Here is an 18,011-nt window from a genome sequence, read left to right as displayed (position 1 = left end):
TGGCATGGCTTGTATTTGTTGAAACAATTGCTCTTCATGAAATGTGTGATTCAAGTCTGCTTACCCGGTATTTGTTGGCACCAATTTGCTCCACTTGGAATCGTTTTGTACATTTGCATTTTGCCACTTGTCTCGTAACCTACAAACAGAGAAGATTTTATTGAAACACAATTCCCTAAATGTGGCTCTAGATTTAAATTTAGAAATTCTGGGCATGAGAGTTCGTATCACCTCATCTTCAATTTTGTCAGCATCTGTTAGCGGTTTGTAAGCATCCTTGTTGGGATGGAGAGCTGCCACAAACTCATAGTAGTCAATGTAGCCGTCACCGTCTCTGTCAAATATGTCTGCCACAGCGCTCATCTCCAGACGACTGGTGGGGAATTCTGTTGAAGAGCCATTGAAGTGGTACAAAATGAGCATTTTGCTGGCTGTGGTACATGCTGTTTGTATGTTGAATGACACTTACTGGAGGAGAGGATGCCCTCTATGAACTCCTGCCGGGTCACCTTGCCATCTTGATCTTTGTCAATGCGGCGGAAAAAGTCCATCACACGAGACTTTTTATGGTTCATCCAGCGCATGTAGCGCTTCCGCCACACATCAAAGTCAAAGTTGGCAAATTCCTTCAACTGCACAGAAACATAGAGGGTCATATGAGCTCAGATCTGCAGGAAAAAAGTGCTTGTAGTCATACTGAGAGCAGGTGTGTGTAAAACCTGAGTGCTTGATTACCTCCTCGAGTCTGTCCATGGCATCATTGAGTTTCCTCCGTCTGTCCAAAGCCAGCAGCCACACGTGCTGCCACTTGGTGACGAGCAGGTTAACCCGCGGGTTCTTGGTTTCAATGGGAGGTTGCGTTGCTGACGCATACATCGTTTGTGTGGGAGAACGTTTTCCTGCAGGTGAAAGACAAAAACCTTCATAGTGAGTGTACTCTCACCATGTAATCAGGAGGAATAGATTAGCAATGACATCATTCCAGGTGCTACAATGAACAAAATGAGGATGTCGCGTCACCCTGCAGTGATTTAACACCGGGCCAGATGGCTCAGGTCACGCTCTGTGAGGGGTATTAATGGGATACATACTTCCAGTTCTTCCTTTGTCGAGCACAGGGATGTGAGAGTGGATTGGGGGCTCCACAGCAGCCTTCCTCTTGTGTGTCTTGGTGATTTTGTCAACATCTGGTTGCTTCCTGGTCATTTCCTCCATGAATGCCTGCAGGGAAAAAGCAACAATGCTTCCAGTGTGGCTCATGTACACTTACAGCCAACTTCTGTAAAAATAAATGAATAAAATCAAACCATTTGAATAATTGTTTTTACCTGGTGTTCTGCTATGAGGCCTTTGACCTCTTCGAGCTCCTGCGGCAGCTGCTCTTTGTCCTTATCGTTGAGGTTGGTCTCAGCCCACTGCAGCCAGGTCAGCAGATTCTCCAGCAGGTCCTGAGTGGCTAACAGCTCAGTGAGGGCTGTGGCCAGTCGCTGCTGGTGCTGCCTGGCCCAAGCCTGCACCTGTAACAGTAACATGACACACATTACTCATACTACATAGAGACTAAGCTATTGCTTTAGTGTGATGATGCACATACATGCCACCACAAAATGTGAATTTAGGGATTTGTGGGAAAAATCTTGCTCCGTCATACCTATAGGTATGAAAGGCATGCATGCAGCTGTGAACTGACCTCTTCAAGCCGGGCTTTAATGATGGTGTTCCAGTGTTTGATGGTTGTGATAGAGTCTGGATGGCAGATGACCAGAATGGCCTCCCCCATACTGGTTGCTTTATTTAGAGCCGCTCGCTTTTCCTCCAGTTTCTTCATGAACTCCTTCAAGATAGCAAATGGGAACGAGATTAGATTTTCAACTGGATTTTCTTCAGCAAAGATTAAAATGAAAGATGACAATGCATCTCCTTGCAGACATGATAATAACAGTAAACACAAGAAAAAAAGATGCCAGCATGTTACATTTCTATATTCAAACAGCCAAAACTGTCTAAATGTAAAATATATACTTAACGTTTTACTTAAGATAAAACATTATAAATATTTGCAATGCTTGCCTTGTGTTGTTCGATAAGCGTCTGCAGAGCCTCCTCATCATCAGGCAGGCTGCCATGGAAGCGCAGACTCTGCTCTGCCTCAGCCAGCCACTCCAGCAGGATATGAACCGTGGAGTGAAACTCCTCAGCCTGCAGCCAGAGGAAAACAGATCAGTCAGGCTCCCAGAGTCAGTTTACCTTCTATCTGATGACTGTAGGGGCTGACACAGTACCTGACACAGGGCCTGCTCCAGCCGGGCCTGTTTGGACACCGAGAGGTTGCACACCGTCTCCCAGCGAGTGCTCAGCTCCTGCATCTGGGCTTTGACCCACGACGAGTCATGGTGACTGCTCTCGATCAGCTCCTTGGCTGAGCGTTTGAGGGCCTGAACGCTTACTGTCCTCTTTCCCAACTCCTTCTGGAAAACCTGCAGCGACACAAACAACATACTCACTAGTTCAAGATTCGTGTAACAGCATTTTTACATCTTTGCTGGACTGTAAACTTCAGAACAGGGACTCTCAATGGAAAAGTACTACAATGTTAGCCCTTTCCGTTGCTTGAATTTACAGCCCAACCCTAGTGTGGTTTAAGAGTCCTTTGTTACTATTGTGATGAGCAACAATCAGTGATGAAAAGAAAAGGGTGGTGTTAATACAGCAGTGAAACCTTCATGCTTTTGAAATTGGCTTTTGATGCCGCCACTAAAGACATTTTTTAACCAGTCTTCAACTAGCTGATCAACAAAGCTTTGTGTCATGCTGTGATGTGGTCTGGTTTCCTACCTTGTGGTTGTCTATCAGGTTGAGAACCAGGTCTATGTCTCCGTGTACGGGCTGGTCCTCAGCCAGCTGAGGTTCCACTCTGTACAGCCAGTCAATGAGAGCCTGGAGAGCGTCTGTGAACTGGCCGGAGAACAACAGGGCCTCCTCAAGCTTGTTTTGTCTGCAGGAGAACACAAATCATTAACAGCGATTAGTAGTTGACGGGGTAGAATACACTGACAAACGTGCAAAGATGTATCCTTACCTTTCAACTGACTTGCCACAAACAGTGTCCCATTTGTCCCTCAGTTCACTCAGCATGTCGTCCAGCTTCTGGTTATCATCCCGAAGGGAGGTCTTGTCTTTCAGGGCCCGTCCTGTTCGAGTGGTGGTGTCATACACTGAGTGTTTGCTGCCCACAGCCTTTTGGAACTCCTGTGCATGAGAAACACGGTCATCAAAAAGCTCCAACCTCCACACAATAAAGAAGTTACGCTTCATTAAGATAATGAATGAGCACACAATAGTCACGTTTAGTAGACTGTTTTAAGTCTGTATCTTCAGACGCACAGGGTTACAGATTTTCTTCCTGCTACTGTTGGCATGTCAGATAGTATCCTAATCTGTGTGTGTGTGTGTGTGTGTTTTGTGATTAAGAAGACCGTTTTCTGTGAGGGAACAAAAAAGGGGTCAAATCTCAAGAGCCACTGCTCCACAGAGATTAAAAGTATCCAAACACAGTGGCTTCAAATACATTTGGTCCATTCAGGGATTATGATAGGATTAGCACAGTACCCGCACATAACGCTGCAGAAACAACAAGATAGGACTGTGTAGTCTGTAACGCAAGCAAATGCACAACTAATGTATTCTGTTGATACTGTATTTCCCACACTCATACATCACGCATTGAACAAGGCAATTAAACAGCTCTCTCAATATTCTGACTTGTAAAAAAAATGTAAAATTAAAAAGGATTTAATTGCAGATGTTGTTTCTGTTAAATGAATTAAACACTGCTCTCAAAGGTCCCTGGTTATTTTAACAATATTCTTTCTGCAGTGAAATGCGATAAGACGATGCTCAGTCACCTTGTGCTGCACCAGCTGGGTCTTGATTTTGTCTGGATCGTTGGCAATTTCCACTTCTGAGTCCAGAGTCTTCTCAGACTCGTCCAACCACTCCATCAGTTTATTCCAAGTTTCATGGAACTAATGAAGGATAAAGAAAAAGCATTTTTTAAAAATATTTATGGCGGAGTCCTGTTAAATGTTCAGATGATTTGTTTGTCAGGCCCAAGGAACAGAATAGGGCCCATAGTAATGAAATCGCTATAATAAATTACAGACAGAACACGAAACAGTCTTAATATACTACTTCCAGAGCTTTCCAATGATAACAAAATGTCCTCACAGCAGTGAAACAAAGCCTTCAAACCTGTTTGGCCCTCTTCCTGGCGTCATCCAGCAGACGACCTCGCTCAACAGACCGCTGCACCAGCTTCTCCCAGCGGCCTTGCACGCTGAACAGCAGGTTCTTGATCAGGACCACATCCTGTTTCTGGCTGAAGTACTTCAAATGTGTTCCTGTCTTATCCAGTTCAATGATGTGTTCCCTATGGGAGTTGACCTCTGTCACAAACATCTGCACAGTGCAGAGAGGAGAGACGTTTTGGGTCAGGTGTGATAACATCAAAAGGGAGGTACAGGCTTTTTAATTGACAGCAGAGGTAATGCAATTCATGTGACTGATGTGCTTGATGAGCTTCGTTCTGAATGACCAAACAGATGGAGTCATTAAGTCAATGTTGGCTGGATTGCAAAGCCGAATGGTGAATTAGTAAACATAAACTGCTACTTTGTGTGTGACACTGGCATCATTTATATTCTTTCACAGCAGATGGATTAAAGCATGTAGCTGCACCAACACGCTTCTACTTAGCAACAACAGTAACAGCAATAACCCACAAACAAACAAAAAAGCTTTAGGTCATCATTGACCCTCCTCTCCATACAAACATTACCTTATGCTCATCTATCTGAAACATGATGGTGTCCAGTATGAGGGAGGCCGGGGAAACCATGTTCAGCGTCTGCTCCGCTTGGGTCAGCCAGTTGATGAAGTCCTGAAGAGAGTTGTGGAAATCCGTGGCCAGCGTCAACGCTTCTTCCAGTTTCACCTGCAGACACAACACATCATCAGGCTCCACGCATAGAGATGGAAACAATCCTGTGGTCTTTGGTGTCTAAACAGAGCTCCGTTATAACCTGTATCCTCCTGCCGCAAACAAACGGTTCGGTTGCCACAACACTAGATGAAGAGGAGGGGGAAAACAATCACATTTCATATTTAATGCCGAACATGACCTCTATTTAAAGAGAGGAAGTTAACATCTCTGGAGAGACTGATGGTGGAGCAGAAAGGGAATGATGAGCTTTTAATTGAATGAGACAAACATCCACATTGCTGGAAAACATCCACTGGCACAGGCTCATCACATGGCTGTAAATGCTGCGTTAATGATGTTAACAAAGCTGATGAGAGTCATGGGTAATAATGTGTCTCTCTCATACTGTGGGTCATGTTGAGTCTTGCTAAATATGGAATTCAAATTCAATAGACAGTACTTATTCTATTATTTGATTAAGCTCTACTCTGCTTGAAAAATGTGTTTGGCCCACGAGACAAGAGACGTGTCACATTTGCTGAAGAGAGTTTGGCCAGCAGCTGCAAGATTTACCCGACTTTGGATTCCTGGGAACGGGACCAATGTAAATAGGAAACAAAAGCTAAATGTTTCAGCAAACTCTCAAGCAGGCACAGTGAGGAGCTCCATATCTGGAGTGAGACTGGTAATGGGAGAGGATATTTATCTTTTTCTGTCATCTTAAATAACGTTCATTTATTGTAGCAACAAAAGTGAGAAAATGCTGTCGCAAAGGAATAACACATAAATAAGCTGTCAAAAAGAGCAACATAGTGACTGATGAGTCTTTATCTTGGCTGAAATGTTAGCTTAGATATATTATTTATCTTATGCACTCTGTTGACTGTGGCAACATATGAGACAAGACCACAGTTGTTCTCCAGTGAGTCGCCTGCTGTGATCTACAGTGTAACTACATCCTGTGTGTCCCTGCCAACATGCCGGACTTTACACCATTCATTACCGGCACCGGGATTAGAGGCTTAGAAATACAGAGTCATGGCTCAAGTGTATGTCAGCGATCGCTACTTGGCACCTAAAGCTGAGGTTGTGAGTCATTGAGCTCAAAGCAGCGTAGCCCAACCGTCCCAACCACAACGCTTTATACTCCATACCTTTCTCTCAGCGGACTTGCCCTGCACCGCTTCCCACTTGTCCTTCAGGTTGGCGAGGTCCTGCTCCGTGTTGCTATCTGGACCCTCGGGTGTTATGGCGAGCAGCTGTTGACCCTTGTTCATCAGCTCCTCATACAGTTCCTCCTTCACCTCGAAGGCAGAACACAATTCCTGCAAGAAAACGATGCGGGCATGCTTTCGTCAAACACACTGAAGTACCGCTCTGCATTTGTTTTGGAAAGCAATGTGAACGTCTGCAGTGTCTGAAGTGTATGTGATGAATCTGTCAGTGCAAGTCCAAATCCAGTCCAAAAATGGTGAAAGAACAAGACTCTCAGAGGCTTGTTCCCACCAGCAAAACCCTTTGTTTTTGGCTCCATAAAATGTCCCTACTGATGCTTCATCAGGGAGAGATTGTTGTGAAAGTGATCCTCCGTTAAAGAAAAGGAAAACAAAGAAGGGGACTCATTCCTAAATTCATTATAGTCAGACATGGCTGAATCAATTTGACACACTTTTTTGTGATCTTCTGTATGGGAGATGCAAGTAGTGTATTTTGCAATGTCATTTAATTTTCACACTTCAGATAAAACACAGAAAAGACATCGTCGTCTCATTTACAAGCCTGCCATCTGTATGCGGCCTTTCATATTGTTAAACACATACCAGATGGGCGTTAAGCTGCTCCCGGGCCGTGTCTGGTAAGCCTCCCACAGCCTTTGATGCCAACAGCTGACGTTCTGTGTCTTTCAGCCATTGCTGCATATCTTCTATCTCACCATGGAAACCTTGGGCCTACAACACAATACAACCTGAGTCAGGACAAAAGGTGTCACACACACTCATTGTTAGCAGCCCATGGCTCAGAGAGGAGGATGTCTGAGTTATTAATTCCTTGGATTCATTCGGCTACCAAAAAGTGGCTATTCAGCAGTATAAATTAATAAGCCTGGAATGTAATGAAATGAAGCCTTTAATCAAAAATTTAAAAAATTAGAAAGTGTTGCTTTTATTTAAAATCAACTGTTAAGTTAACTGTTGTAAGTTAGCAAAAGAAAACTTCTTTGATTGGATTGTTTTTGGCACTTTTTTCTGATAAATACTCCTGTCTACCAAAACCCTCTCAACCTGGGACAGATTGTGTGTTCTTGACGATTCTTTTTAAACATTTCTTGCACAAAAGTCTAAATCCAGGACATATTTCTGTTTCTAATATCCCCCCCCTCTTATCAAAGCACCCCGCTAAAGGTCAAAGTTATAAATAGAAAGGAAAAGAGGAGAGGAGAGGGAGGCCGAAAAAAGAATCCCTCCTCCAAAAAGGAATTATGACTGATGTAACTTACTTCATCAACAATCAATCACAAATGAATAAACACAAATAATGATGAATAAGGACTACTAAGTCGTGGTGAAAATCATTTTCATACCTGAAGCAGAGCGCTCTGTAGTTGTTGCTTCCTCTGTCCCGACTTCTCCAGGATGGCTTTCCACCGATGGTTCAGGTTCTCCAGTTTGATCTGCAGACCAGAAGCTTCCTCTCCAGCGCTGGACTCCACCAGATCATTACCGGCCTTATTGACGGTCTCGACTGTCGCCTTGTGAGCCAACACATCATTCTGGAGAACCTGTAGAGATAAAGCAGCCATGAATAGCGAGACGTTGGGTGGATGGATTTGAAGGGGTGAAAGTTAATTTTGGGGGCAGCGTGATAGATCTACTGCTTCCTTTCTTTTCTAAAGCCAATCCCACGGTCATACAAAGGCACCTTTGACTTCTGAAACGTGTGCATGGAGAAAAACCAAAAATAACTTGTTGTCGTACATGATGCTTGGCGAGCTCTATCTCGACAGCTTTGGGGTCTCCTCCCGCCTTCCTCTGGTCATTGAGCAGCTCCTCTGTGTGGCTCATCCAGGCCAGCACCTCGTCCAGTGCGTGCTGGAACTGGCCCAGTGCCAGAAGGCCTCCCTCCAGTTTGTGCTGGATTAATGACAGATTAAACCATTAGATATTGCAGCGCGTGAAAGCACGTGACATGCATACAATAAAACATATTCCACAGCCTTTGATCCATTGGTGAGTCTGTTTTATTGTCCATCGAGAGTTATCACACACTGTGTATCTAAACTGCATATTGCCACATTGAACAGTGTAAATGACGCTGTTTTCCCTCTCTGACCTGTCGGCTGATGATCTTCTCATCCAGGTTCTCCCAGAGCATCTTGAGCTCAGACATTGGCTCCTGGATGGCGCAGCGATCGGCCTCGTCCGTCACCTTCTTCAGCAGGAGGCCGGCCTGGTGGTTCAGCCGCTCCATCTCGATCTGCAGCTGGTACGCCTCTCCTTTGAACTCCTGAAACACACGGCACATAAAGTGGTACAACCCATACAGTCAACAGAAGTACAAAGCTTTGAGGACAATACACTTGACCCTACTGGCTGTGTCTTTTCAGGACAAGATGTGTCTTATTGTACATCAAAGACAGTCTGACCACTTTATGAAGCTATTTTTTCCAGAGCTTTTGTACCAACTGAGGCACTGAACATAAACACAGCTGTTGTATGACAGAGCCTCTGTAACAGTGAATACTGCAGTAAAGAACAAGGACATTGATAAGACACAGTGAAGTATAAGAATATCCTGCTGTTACATATTAAAACACAAATACAAGACTGTACCTTGAGTTCTAAGATCTGCTGCTTGACAGTTTCCAGGTCTGTGCCTACGGGTGACATTGAATCCAGTTTGCTCTCAAGAATATCCACCCAGTCAAACATACCCTGCGTACAAGGTAGGAAACCATTGTTACTGGGAGAAAGCAAAGCTTAGAGCACAGGGAGTCAAGTTTCTAGTGTCATGTTATGCACGAAATCTTACAGTCGGTCTGTAGTCAATCTATATGGTTGACAAATTAGGTAAAGTAACACATTCAAATTGAAAAACAAGCCCTGAACCTAAATACTATCATGTTAAAAGGAGTATCATTCTTTTAAGTATGTCCACATTAAAGCAGCCATGAAGAGGACTCGTCCTTTCCCACCATGAAAAGATCTTAGAAGAACTTTATTCACACAAGTCAAACTTTGAGCCAAATATAGTAAAGCACTGGGGTTGGTGTTTATCGTTTCAAAATGAATAGGTCTCTCATAAAATGTTGTATCACTTAAATCCAGTGCAATAAAAAAGCACAGCAATCTGTGGTTTCACTAAAAACTAGCTGGCTCCCTGTGTGAGTTTAACTTTCAAATGCATGTATGTATATGTCTCCATGGACAATTATATTCTATAATTAGTCATATAATAAAGACAAATAACAGTAATGAAAAGGTCTGTATGAGTAAAATCAGGATTTAGAGTAAATTTGGGATGCCTGAAAGTCTTACGGTGTCACACTTCATTCATTCAGAGGATTATTTTAGATTATTCTCTTCAAAGTACCTGCAGGCCATCCTGAAACTTGACAGCAGCCTGCATGGCTTCTTCCAGCCTCTCTACTCTTTCCTTCCAAGCCTTATTGAGACTTTCCCACGCTGAGTTCACCTGGAAAAATTACACAAGTAAGTCACCACAAGCCATATGCAGGCAAAGAAAACAGCACGGACACAGCAAGTGAAGACGAAAAAAGTATTTGAGTGTTTTCTGTTACCTCGTCAAGACTTTTCCTTATGACGGGTTTATCAGGTTCCCCGCAGGCCGTCATAAGCTCTGCACCCTGGTTTTGGACCACATCAAGCTCTTCCTGCAGCCCATCAATCTCCTCCTTAAATCCCTGTGGAAACAAAAAAGCAGTAGTTAAAACAAAGAAGCGCTCCAACACTATTAATTACCTGTTGGTTGATTCAGTAATTTCCTTGACCTACCTCGACAAACTCCTGCTGCTGTTTGACGACTGACGGATCGACTCCCGGCTCCTCCAGCTCTCTCAGCAGGTCCTGGCTGTCTTTGATGGTGACGATGAGAGCGCAGTGGTCGCACCAGTACTTGTCTGCCATGTCCATCACATCCAGCAGCTTCGCCTCCCGCTCCTCCATTAAGGCCTGGATGTCGCTCCAGAGGAACACCATCTGGTCCAGTTTGTCTTGTACAACTTGTGGGAGAAAGAAAAGAATACACAATGAATCAATTAAAAACCTAAATGTGGAATACAAAGAGAAGACCACAAATATCAGCATGTATTCCTCACACATTTACAGGTTTAATGAGAAACTGTTTTGTTTCTGTCTCTTGCTTTGATTTTCACTTGTACCTAAAAAAAAGAATGGCATCCTATTAAAGCCACACCTGGAGGAGAGCTTTCGCAAACCAAATTGTCTGATCCAAAACTCAAATAAAGATCTAAAGCCAAGGATTTTAATGTTGTGATAGGGGGAGAATTAAAGGTTTGGACAGTGATTGTTTCAGTATGACTTTTAGACCTTTTAATATGCTATTATGTCTTATTGGTTCTTATTAACCATCCCAAAGCCCTTTTAAGGTATAACCCTTCTGACTGGATTTAATTAAATAACAAAATGAAGGGAATGAAACAACTAAGATGATATGATATACCTTTGGCAGATATGTCCTTGTCTGCTCCTTCAGATCGTGCGATCATCTCCTCGCCTCGCTGCCTCAGTGTCTCATAGGTGGGCTGCAGCTTCTCCAAATCCACAGAGACGGCTTTATTTTCAGTAATCTGCTCCCTGATCTTATCCACCTCCACGGAGATGGACGGAGGCTGCCGCAGGCGTTCAGCGATCCGTTCCAGGGATTCCAGCATCGGGTCAATTTTATCGTGGAACTGGTGGAGAATGAAGAGAGGAAACACCTCAGTTTATAAATATACTTCATCATGTAATATGGACAGCTGGAAAAATGTTTGGCTCTCCTGTTACAGAAATACACTGTATTCATAACATGAAACAATCCTGTAAAACGTATCAGGGAAACTTCTGAAATGTGTGACGTGTGGAGTGTTGGATTGACAAAACAAACAAACAACATTTGAAGACTTCAACTTTGGTTCTAGAAATGTGTTCCACTGTTTTCTGACATTTCATAGAATAAACAATTAGTAATGAATGAATGAGATAAATCAAAAACAAAAAAATTATAACTTGTTGTAGCCCTTTTACTTTACTAAATGATCATGAATCACACATTGTTAGAGGGTAAAACATGGTCATCATTTTTATCATCATCGTCTTTAAATACAAACAATTATACGCACAAAACACTATGCTCCAAAAATATAGAAGAGCTATAAGAGATGCAGGCTCGGTGAACATTTTGAAACAACAGCTGAAAACCTATTCATTCATATATATAAATATATACACAAACATACACATAGAAACTGCTCCTCACCTGGGTGGATTTGGAGATGGAATCATCCAGAGTAGCAGCTCTCTGCTTGACGTCAGCCTTGAGTTTGGTGTAAAGTTGGTCCGTAGCTGTGTACTTCTCTCTGATGGGCACTCCCTCCACCGGGCTCAGTTCAAGTAGCTGAGGCCCCGTCTTATTCATTTTGTCGATGTGAGGCTTGTGCTCTGCAATCAGCTCTCGCATTTGCTGGAGAGGATATCACTTTTATTAACCTTGCCACTGCTTAAATAAAAGTGTTGTGCTGAACATCTTCTGTCGGCTTCTTACCCTGAGTTCCTCTTGCTGCTGCCTGAGCGTTTCGTACTCGATGGAGGGTGGCGGCAGCCGGCTGAAGGCGCTCAAGGTTTCCTGAAGCCACGGCCACATCTCCTCATAGGTCTCCCAGAACTGACTGGCCATAGACTGGGCTCGCTCCAGCTGCAGACAGCGCTCCGAGTTCAGCTGACTGACCATGCCGTACTTCTCCAAGAGAGTCTGGGTCCTGGCCTGATTGACAACCAACAAAACCCTTTAATGTCTGTGCACATTCTTAATGAATCATTTCAAAATTGGAAATAAATTGTTTTTACCTTCAAGATTTCTTTCTCGTCTGGGTTTTTGCTGTTCATGATGGCCTTTCCTGTTTTCACAATATCATCCACAGCATCTTTGTGCCTCATGATGTCCATGGAGAAGATCTAGAAAACCGGTAGAGTGAGTTTGACTGGATGTTACGAAACAAAAAGCTCTGTTTACTGTACTTAGTTTAAATAGAGGCCTGTGTCTATCTGCACACACACACACACAGAAACACACAGCATGATAGGCTAACCTTCTGTGCTTGGAGCTGGGCTGCGGTTTGGTCCTGCTCCAGCCTGATCTCGCCCATCGACAGCAACTTCCTCTCAGCTTCAGTCAGCCAGGAGAGTTCAGTGTCTGCAGCCTGCTCAAACTGGAAACAGACACAGAGCATTTTCATTTGAGGAAAACGTTTCAACTCTTAATTAAAAATGGATATTATAGTAAAAGAGGAACAATTGAAGGAAGAATAAAGAACAAAAAGCTGTTCATCGGTGTCTCTGGATTACCTGCTGTGACTTGAGTATGTCAGCGTTGATCTGTTCGACCTGCTGGGTGACGGTGTCGCACACGGCTCTGTATCGCTCATTATCCTCAGTCACTAGCTTGTCCAGGCTCTCACGAGTGTGCCAGGGAATCAGATCCAGGAGAGAGCTGCTCAACTCATTCAGCTTGTCCATCACAGGTTTTTGGTCTTTGCTGTCCTTCAACAAGGCCTGGACAAGAATACATGAAACACATAAAACAGCAACGTTAGCATAATTATTGAGATGTTTTTTCCTGCTAAAGGTTACATTTGGTATTTATTTATTTCTCGAACCTGAAACTCTTACCTTCTGCCTGCTTTGTGCATGAATGAGCTGCTCGCCTGCTGGCTCCTGATCAGCAAAAGCGCTGACCTCAGCCTCTACCTTTTCGAGCCAGGAGCTCAGGTCCTCATGGGTATGCTGCAGCTTAGTGGAGAGACCCGAAACCCGCTCCAATGTCTTCAAAACGCTGTCACTCGTAGAGTTGATCTCAGCGTACTTTGTTTTAATTCCGTCCAGTTTGCCTTGGATAACAACCACCTCATCACCTATAAACAAAGATTCAATCATTATTTATTCATTCCAGGAGTTTTGTACTTCTGCTTTAGTATAGGGAGGTACATTATGCTGCTAACTTACACAGTAATGTAAGCTGCATCCTGCACAAATTCTGTCTCTGATGTGAGATTTTTTTTTTTAGAAAAAGACTTTGTCAACTGTTTAACTGCTCCCTAAATATGGCGAGAGGCCTTATGATGTGTATTACAGAGACGGAACTGTTTGCTGACATTCAACATTATCAACTGTGACAGGAAAGTCATAAAGTCTAACATGCCTGTTGTTTGCTTCAGAAGCTCCATCCCATTAGATATGGCTTGATCCACATTCTTCTTCCTCAACACAATATCACTTTGTAGTGCCTAAAAGGAAAACACAACCTTTAAGTCCCTGAGAGTGAAAAGCAACTTTTCACAGTAAACAAGGCATGACGCATGACAAATCAGTCAAGTCAAGTGGAACATGATTGATGCAACTTAAATGAAAGGACAACATCATGGCCTGAGGAGGAGTGTATACCCATTGTTCTGCCAGCTGCTTTTCAAGAACATCTATTTTGTAGTCCTCCACGGACACTTGGCTCAGCCTCGAGTGCACCTCGTTGAGCCAGTTCATGAGGGCCACTTCGTCCTCCCCAAACACCTGGGCGTTTGCGAGAGCCTGCTGCAGCATCTCTGCTCTCCTCCTGCATCGCTCCTGGAGCTCTATGTAACTTGCCTGGATGGAGTCCAGTTTGGACTGAACAGACTCCTTTTCGTCCACTGAGCTCACAGTCTTGAGCATCTGACCCAGACTGACGGCCTGTAACAGGTCTTTACTGTGATTCATAATCTCCTCCTCTAACGCCTGACCACAGGGGATGGGAAACAAACCAAGGAAATGTGACACAAACAGAAAACACACACAGAAAACAAAAATATGAAACTGAAATTGAATGAAAAACGGAATGGGAAATAATGAAAAGCACAAACTTATAGTGACGAGCAAAATGAATGAAACTGAATTCAGCTGGACAAAACTGATCGGGTCATGAAAACATCCAAAACATATGGTAATGATGTAAAAAGATGGATATTACCTTATGCTGAGAAATCTGATCTTCCAGCTTAGACGTCTCAGTGCCGATGGGTTCGGAGTTGGCTAGGTGTTTCTCTGTAGCGGCGAGCCACTCGCTCAGGGGCTCTAGCGTCTCGTGGAACTGCTGAGTGACCACTAAGATGATCTCCAGTTGCTTGTGCCTGATGCAGATAGTAACAGCAGTGGATTAGGAGCAAAACACAGTAATGGACAGAGTGACAGGCCAGTTCATTTCAAGTTGACTTGTATTATTGGGAAATGTTGAATATACCATCTCGATATGAATTCATCTTCAGTTGGACTAAAGTGTAAGTGACAAGTTTTAAATATTCCCTGACTGAACACAATTACCTAATTTGCTAACTTTTCACTACCAACACTTAAAGAACAGTTTGATAGTTTATTTGCTTTCTTGTTAAGAAAAGACAATATTACTTTTACATCTGTACGGTACACAGAGCCGGTTAGCTTAGCTTAGCACAAAGACAGGAAACCGAGAGGAACAGCTAGCCTGGCTCTGTCCAAAGGTAACAACGTGCCAGGCTAGCTGTTTCCCCCCACGTTTCCAGGCTTTGTGCTAAGCTAGGCTAACCGGCTGCTGGCTAGCTTCATATTTACAGTACAAACATTAGAGCGATATTGTCTCATCTAATTCTTGGCAAGAAAGTGAATAAGTAAGTGCATTTCCTAAAATGTGTAACGATTCCTTTCAGCTCCAGTAGGAGGAAAGCAGAGGTGAATTTAGGAGTTTGACATATTTTACAAGTTTTGAATATTCCCAGATCCAATTCCGGGTAAATACACTTTAAATCTTAAGAGGTTTTTTATTAGCAACATTTGATCCTGAATCACACAAAGGCATTGCATTTAGAAGGACGTTTCATATTACAGGTGTTTTATACAGACCTGTTTTCAGCTTTCTTGAGCAGAGTGTCCCACCTCTGCCCCAGGCATTCGATCTCTTTTGCAACCTTCTCTTTATCCACAGACTCTGCTAGTTCTGCCACTCTCTCTCCCTCCTTTTTTATCAGCTCCACTGTTGGCTTTCTATCATCCAGCAGTCTCTGTAAGAGCTGTCAAAGGCAAACAAAGCAGGAGAGTTATTGTGCACCTCTGACCGTGAGCTTTGCTTGATGGTGAAAAACAGTAAATCTAATGGCACAAATTAAGTGTCCATTAAGCAAAAAGCTTTGTGTGCCACACTTGAGTTTAACAATGAATGTCAGTTAAATAAGACGAAGCACAAAGTCATGATGTGTGGATTTCTAGTGTTTAGGTGGAAAGATTGAAATAGACCTGTTAGTGTGTGTTTAGGTGTTTGACACCGACTTACTTTCTGCTCTTGTATCTGTGCCTTGACAACTTTGAATTCTGCAGATGGAGGTTTTTGATTGGCCACAAGCTCCTCTGTGTCCGTCAACCAGCTGAGCAGCGACTCCAGAGCATCCTGGAACCTCCCACAATGCAACAGGGCTTCGTGCAGCTGGGCTGAACGCTCAGCAATCTGCAGACCACATGGTAAATATAGATGTCACCTTTTATAGCCAACGTTAAACTGCGCTCATAACTCATCGAAAGGATAAAGCAATAACAAATAGTATGACCAAATGACTCATTACACTGTCAATGTCTCTTTGTCATTTCAATTATAATGGCCACTATTCAAAAGCAAAGATCCACCAGTTAGACCGGTAGTATAAAACAAACAACCTTCTTATTGAGGGTATTCCACTTTGTGTTGACTTCCTCCAGGTCATCCTCAAGCTTCTTGGTGCTGGTGCCTTTGGCAGCGTTTTGGATCAGGCTCTGGCCGAGGGAGCTGATGTCTTGAAGCCGCGTCTGCAAAGGATCAATGTCCTCTTTCTGAAAAGCCTAAAGACAAATGGAGCAAATCAGAATAAATATTTTTAAAACGCTGAAATTACAATGTCATCAGTCTTTTTTGGAGGATCATGAAACCGGCTGGATTACTGTTCCAGTGTGAAGACCAGAGAATTCATGACGTATTAGTTTCATATAATTTTTCAGAACTCATAGTGTATTTTATTATTTCTGAACAATCCCCATTTAACATTGAATTCAGTTGCAATAATTGCTCTCTATTGCGACAGTCCTCTAAAAATCCCTTTGTGTTGCTGAGCTTTATACAAACCCGTGACAGCAAAAACTAATTAAATAGTTTGATTTAGAATGCCAGGAAGTTATCCCAAATCCTGAGACATGATTGCAAAGACATCACCTCTGGTCTGGTGTTAAAAATCGAGCTGGTATAAACAACTCCCTAACCAGTGAACAGCTTCTAGAAAAGCAGAGTTAACAATTAAATCACAGCTGTGCACAATCACATAGACAGACTTGAAGGCTGAGCTAGTGAGCAAAACCTACTTATCAGACATAAGAAAAAACTCATCTAGAGAGGCGGATGATGTAGTGAAACATGTGCTGGACCAGCTAATGAACAAAACCAGCAAGTGAAGAAAGAGGGGGGTTTATATTGGCACCTGTGGGGAGTAATAACCCATAGGGTTCATTTCAGGACATGCAGCGATGGCATTCAGTAAGGCCTCTATCTCCTGCTCTCCTGCGTGCTGGAACGTCTGTAAACTTTTAGGCAGACAGGCCTCCACTGATTGCAGAAACTCCTCCAGCTCCTCCATGCTGTACTTGGACGCTCCTTGTTGCACAGTACATGGTTCTGTTTGCTGCCGGCTCTCTATGGGTAGAGTTACAGAGTTCCCGTATGTCTCAGGCTGCGTCACCACCACGCTGACCAATTCACAGTCGTCCTGAGATGACACATCCTCCAACAGCTCAGCGGTGGACAGCTCATCATAGTCTGTCAACGTCCTGGAACGCCATCCAGAGCTGTCGTTTAGAGCCCTGGAGGCTGACCCTGAGGATGACCTCCCTGTGGAGTATTTGTATTCCCCATTGCTGAGGGTATCCTTTTCATGTGGATCCACCACACCAGATTCTGTTTGTCGCAGACCCTGGACCATGCTGCTGCTGTGGTAAAGAGACCGATTGTCCCTCGCAGGTGAGAAAGGGAACTCCTCCTGCCCTGAGCTGAGCGACCGCCCAGTTCTCAGGTCCCCGGACATATGCATGGCCTCTGAAGACGAGAGGCTCCTTGTACCGGGGCCTCCTCTTTTGTGGGATCTATGTGCATGCCGCTCCCTCTCCACAGTAGGGCTGTACAGACCCGAGTCCTCTTCAGATGTCAATGAGCTGGTCATACTCTGCCCTCTCTTGCCATTGACCAACCCCGGCCTCTCAACACTCCCGGAGCACAAGGTCCCACTGCGGCTCGCATACTCGCCCAAATTAGTTGGGGCAAAAGTGCGCCATGAACGTCGATGATGTGGATGATCCTTCTTCTCTCCTCCTTGAAGACGCGACTTAGGCAGCACTGTGTCAGTCGCCCTGCTTATGTGCCCATTGAGCCTAAGTCCATCAAAGACAACACGTTCGTCCAGCATGGCAGGTTTGCGGGTTCGGAGCTCAAATGAACTGGAAGCAGAGAGAGCTCCATTTCCACACAGGTTGCTGAGGTCTAACGTGCGGTGAGTGTAAGGTAGGGTGCTTGTGAAGTGCCGGGAAGAAAGGCTGCCTTTAGAGCCCGAGTCTATCTGCTCGTTGAGCCGGACAGTGTCATAAATGGACCTCTGGGGCACATAGCAGTCATCAATGTTCAGGTCCTCCTCCTCCCCCTTCCCCACACAGGAAGGGTTTTGTCTGAGGCAATCTGGTCTGCTCAGCGGTTTGCCCATGCTAAAACAATTGTCACGACTCAC

At 44.0% G+C, this 18,011-nt stretch overlaps 1 protein-coding gene across 1 annotated transcript in view; it reads right to left on the bottom strand.

The window, feature by feature from the left end:
• dst (dystonin) overlaps nucleotides 1-18,011 on the bottom strand; it is a 69,328-nt gene that overhangs the window by 8,657 nt on the left and 42,660 nt on the right. Inside the window, exons 54-89 of the mRNA XM_079169060.1 lie at nucleotides 15,928-16,089; nucleotides 15,551-15,721; nucleotides 15,124-15,290; nucleotides 14,219-14,378; nucleotides 13,660-13,986; nucleotides 13,418-13,502; nucleotides 12,889-13,130; nucleotides 12,565-12,771; nucleotides 12,309-12,428; nucleotides 12,067-12,174; nucleotides 11,765-11,983; nucleotides 11,480-11,683; nucleotides 10,682-10,913; nucleotides 9,994-10,220; nucleotides 9,780-9,902; nucleotides 9,572-9,673; nucleotides 8,812-8,913; nucleotides 8,312-8,485; nucleotides 7,957-8,112; nucleotides 7,563-7,760; nucleotides 6,802-6,930; nucleotides 6,136-6,306; nucleotides 4,838-4,993; nucleotides 4,252-4,458; nucleotides 3,906-4,025; nucleotides 3,080-3,249; nucleotides 2,836-2,995; nucleotides 2,283-2,477; nucleotides 2,071-2,199; nucleotides 1,691-1,834; nucleotides 1,329-1,517; nucleotides 1,092-1,221; nucleotides 736-899; nucleotides 470-632; nucleotides 232-386; nucleotides 65-139 (exon numbers count right to left, since the gene is read on the bottom strand). Coding sequence (XP_079025186.1) covers nucleotides 65-139; nucleotides 232-386; nucleotides 470-632; nucleotides 736-899; nucleotides 1,092-1,221; nucleotides 1,329-1,517; nucleotides 1,691-1,834; nucleotides 2,071-2,199; nucleotides 2,283-2,477; nucleotides 2,836-2,995; nucleotides 3,080-3,249; nucleotides 3,906-4,025; nucleotides 4,252-4,458; nucleotides 4,838-4,993; nucleotides 6,136-6,306; nucleotides 6,802-6,930; nucleotides 7,563-7,760; nucleotides 7,957-8,112; nucleotides 8,312-8,485; nucleotides 8,812-8,913; nucleotides 9,572-9,673; nucleotides 9,780-9,902; nucleotides 9,994-10,220; nucleotides 10,682-10,913; nucleotides 11,480-11,683; nucleotides 11,765-11,983; nucleotides 12,067-12,174; nucleotides 12,309-12,428; nucleotides 12,565-12,771; nucleotides 12,889-13,130; nucleotides 13,418-13,502; nucleotides 13,660-13,986; nucleotides 14,219-14,378; nucleotides 15,124-15,290; nucleotides 15,551-15,721; nucleotides 15,928-16,089 — 5,943 coding nt within the window. The remainder of the gene's footprint in view (nucleotides 1-64; nucleotides 140-231; nucleotides 387-469; nucleotides 633-735; nucleotides 900-1,091; nucleotides 1,222-1,328; nucleotides 1,518-1,690; nucleotides 1,835-2,070; nucleotides 2,200-2,282; nucleotides 2,478-2,835; nucleotides 2,996-3,079; nucleotides 3,250-3,905; nucleotides 4,026-4,251; nucleotides 4,459-4,837; nucleotides 4,994-6,135; nucleotides 6,307-6,801; nucleotides 6,931-7,562; nucleotides 7,761-7,956; nucleotides 8,113-8,311; nucleotides 8,486-8,811; nucleotides 8,914-9,571; nucleotides 9,674-9,779; nucleotides 9,903-9,993; nucleotides 10,221-10,681; nucleotides 10,914-11,479; nucleotides 11,684-11,764; nucleotides 11,984-12,066; nucleotides 12,175-12,308; nucleotides 12,429-12,564; nucleotides 12,772-12,888; nucleotides 13,131-13,417; nucleotides 13,503-13,659; nucleotides 13,987-14,218; nucleotides 14,379-15,123; nucleotides 15,291-15,550; nucleotides 15,722-15,927; nucleotides 16,090-18,011) is intronic.

Source organism: Pholis gunnellus (genome assembly GCF_910591455.1).
Source record: "Pholis gunnellus genome assembly, chromosome: 11".
Lineage (NCBI taxonomy): Eukaryota > Metazoa > Chordata > Actinopteri > Perciformes > Pholidae > Pholis > Pholis gunnellus.
This window is presented reverse-complemented; position numbering and strand designations above follow the sequence as displayed.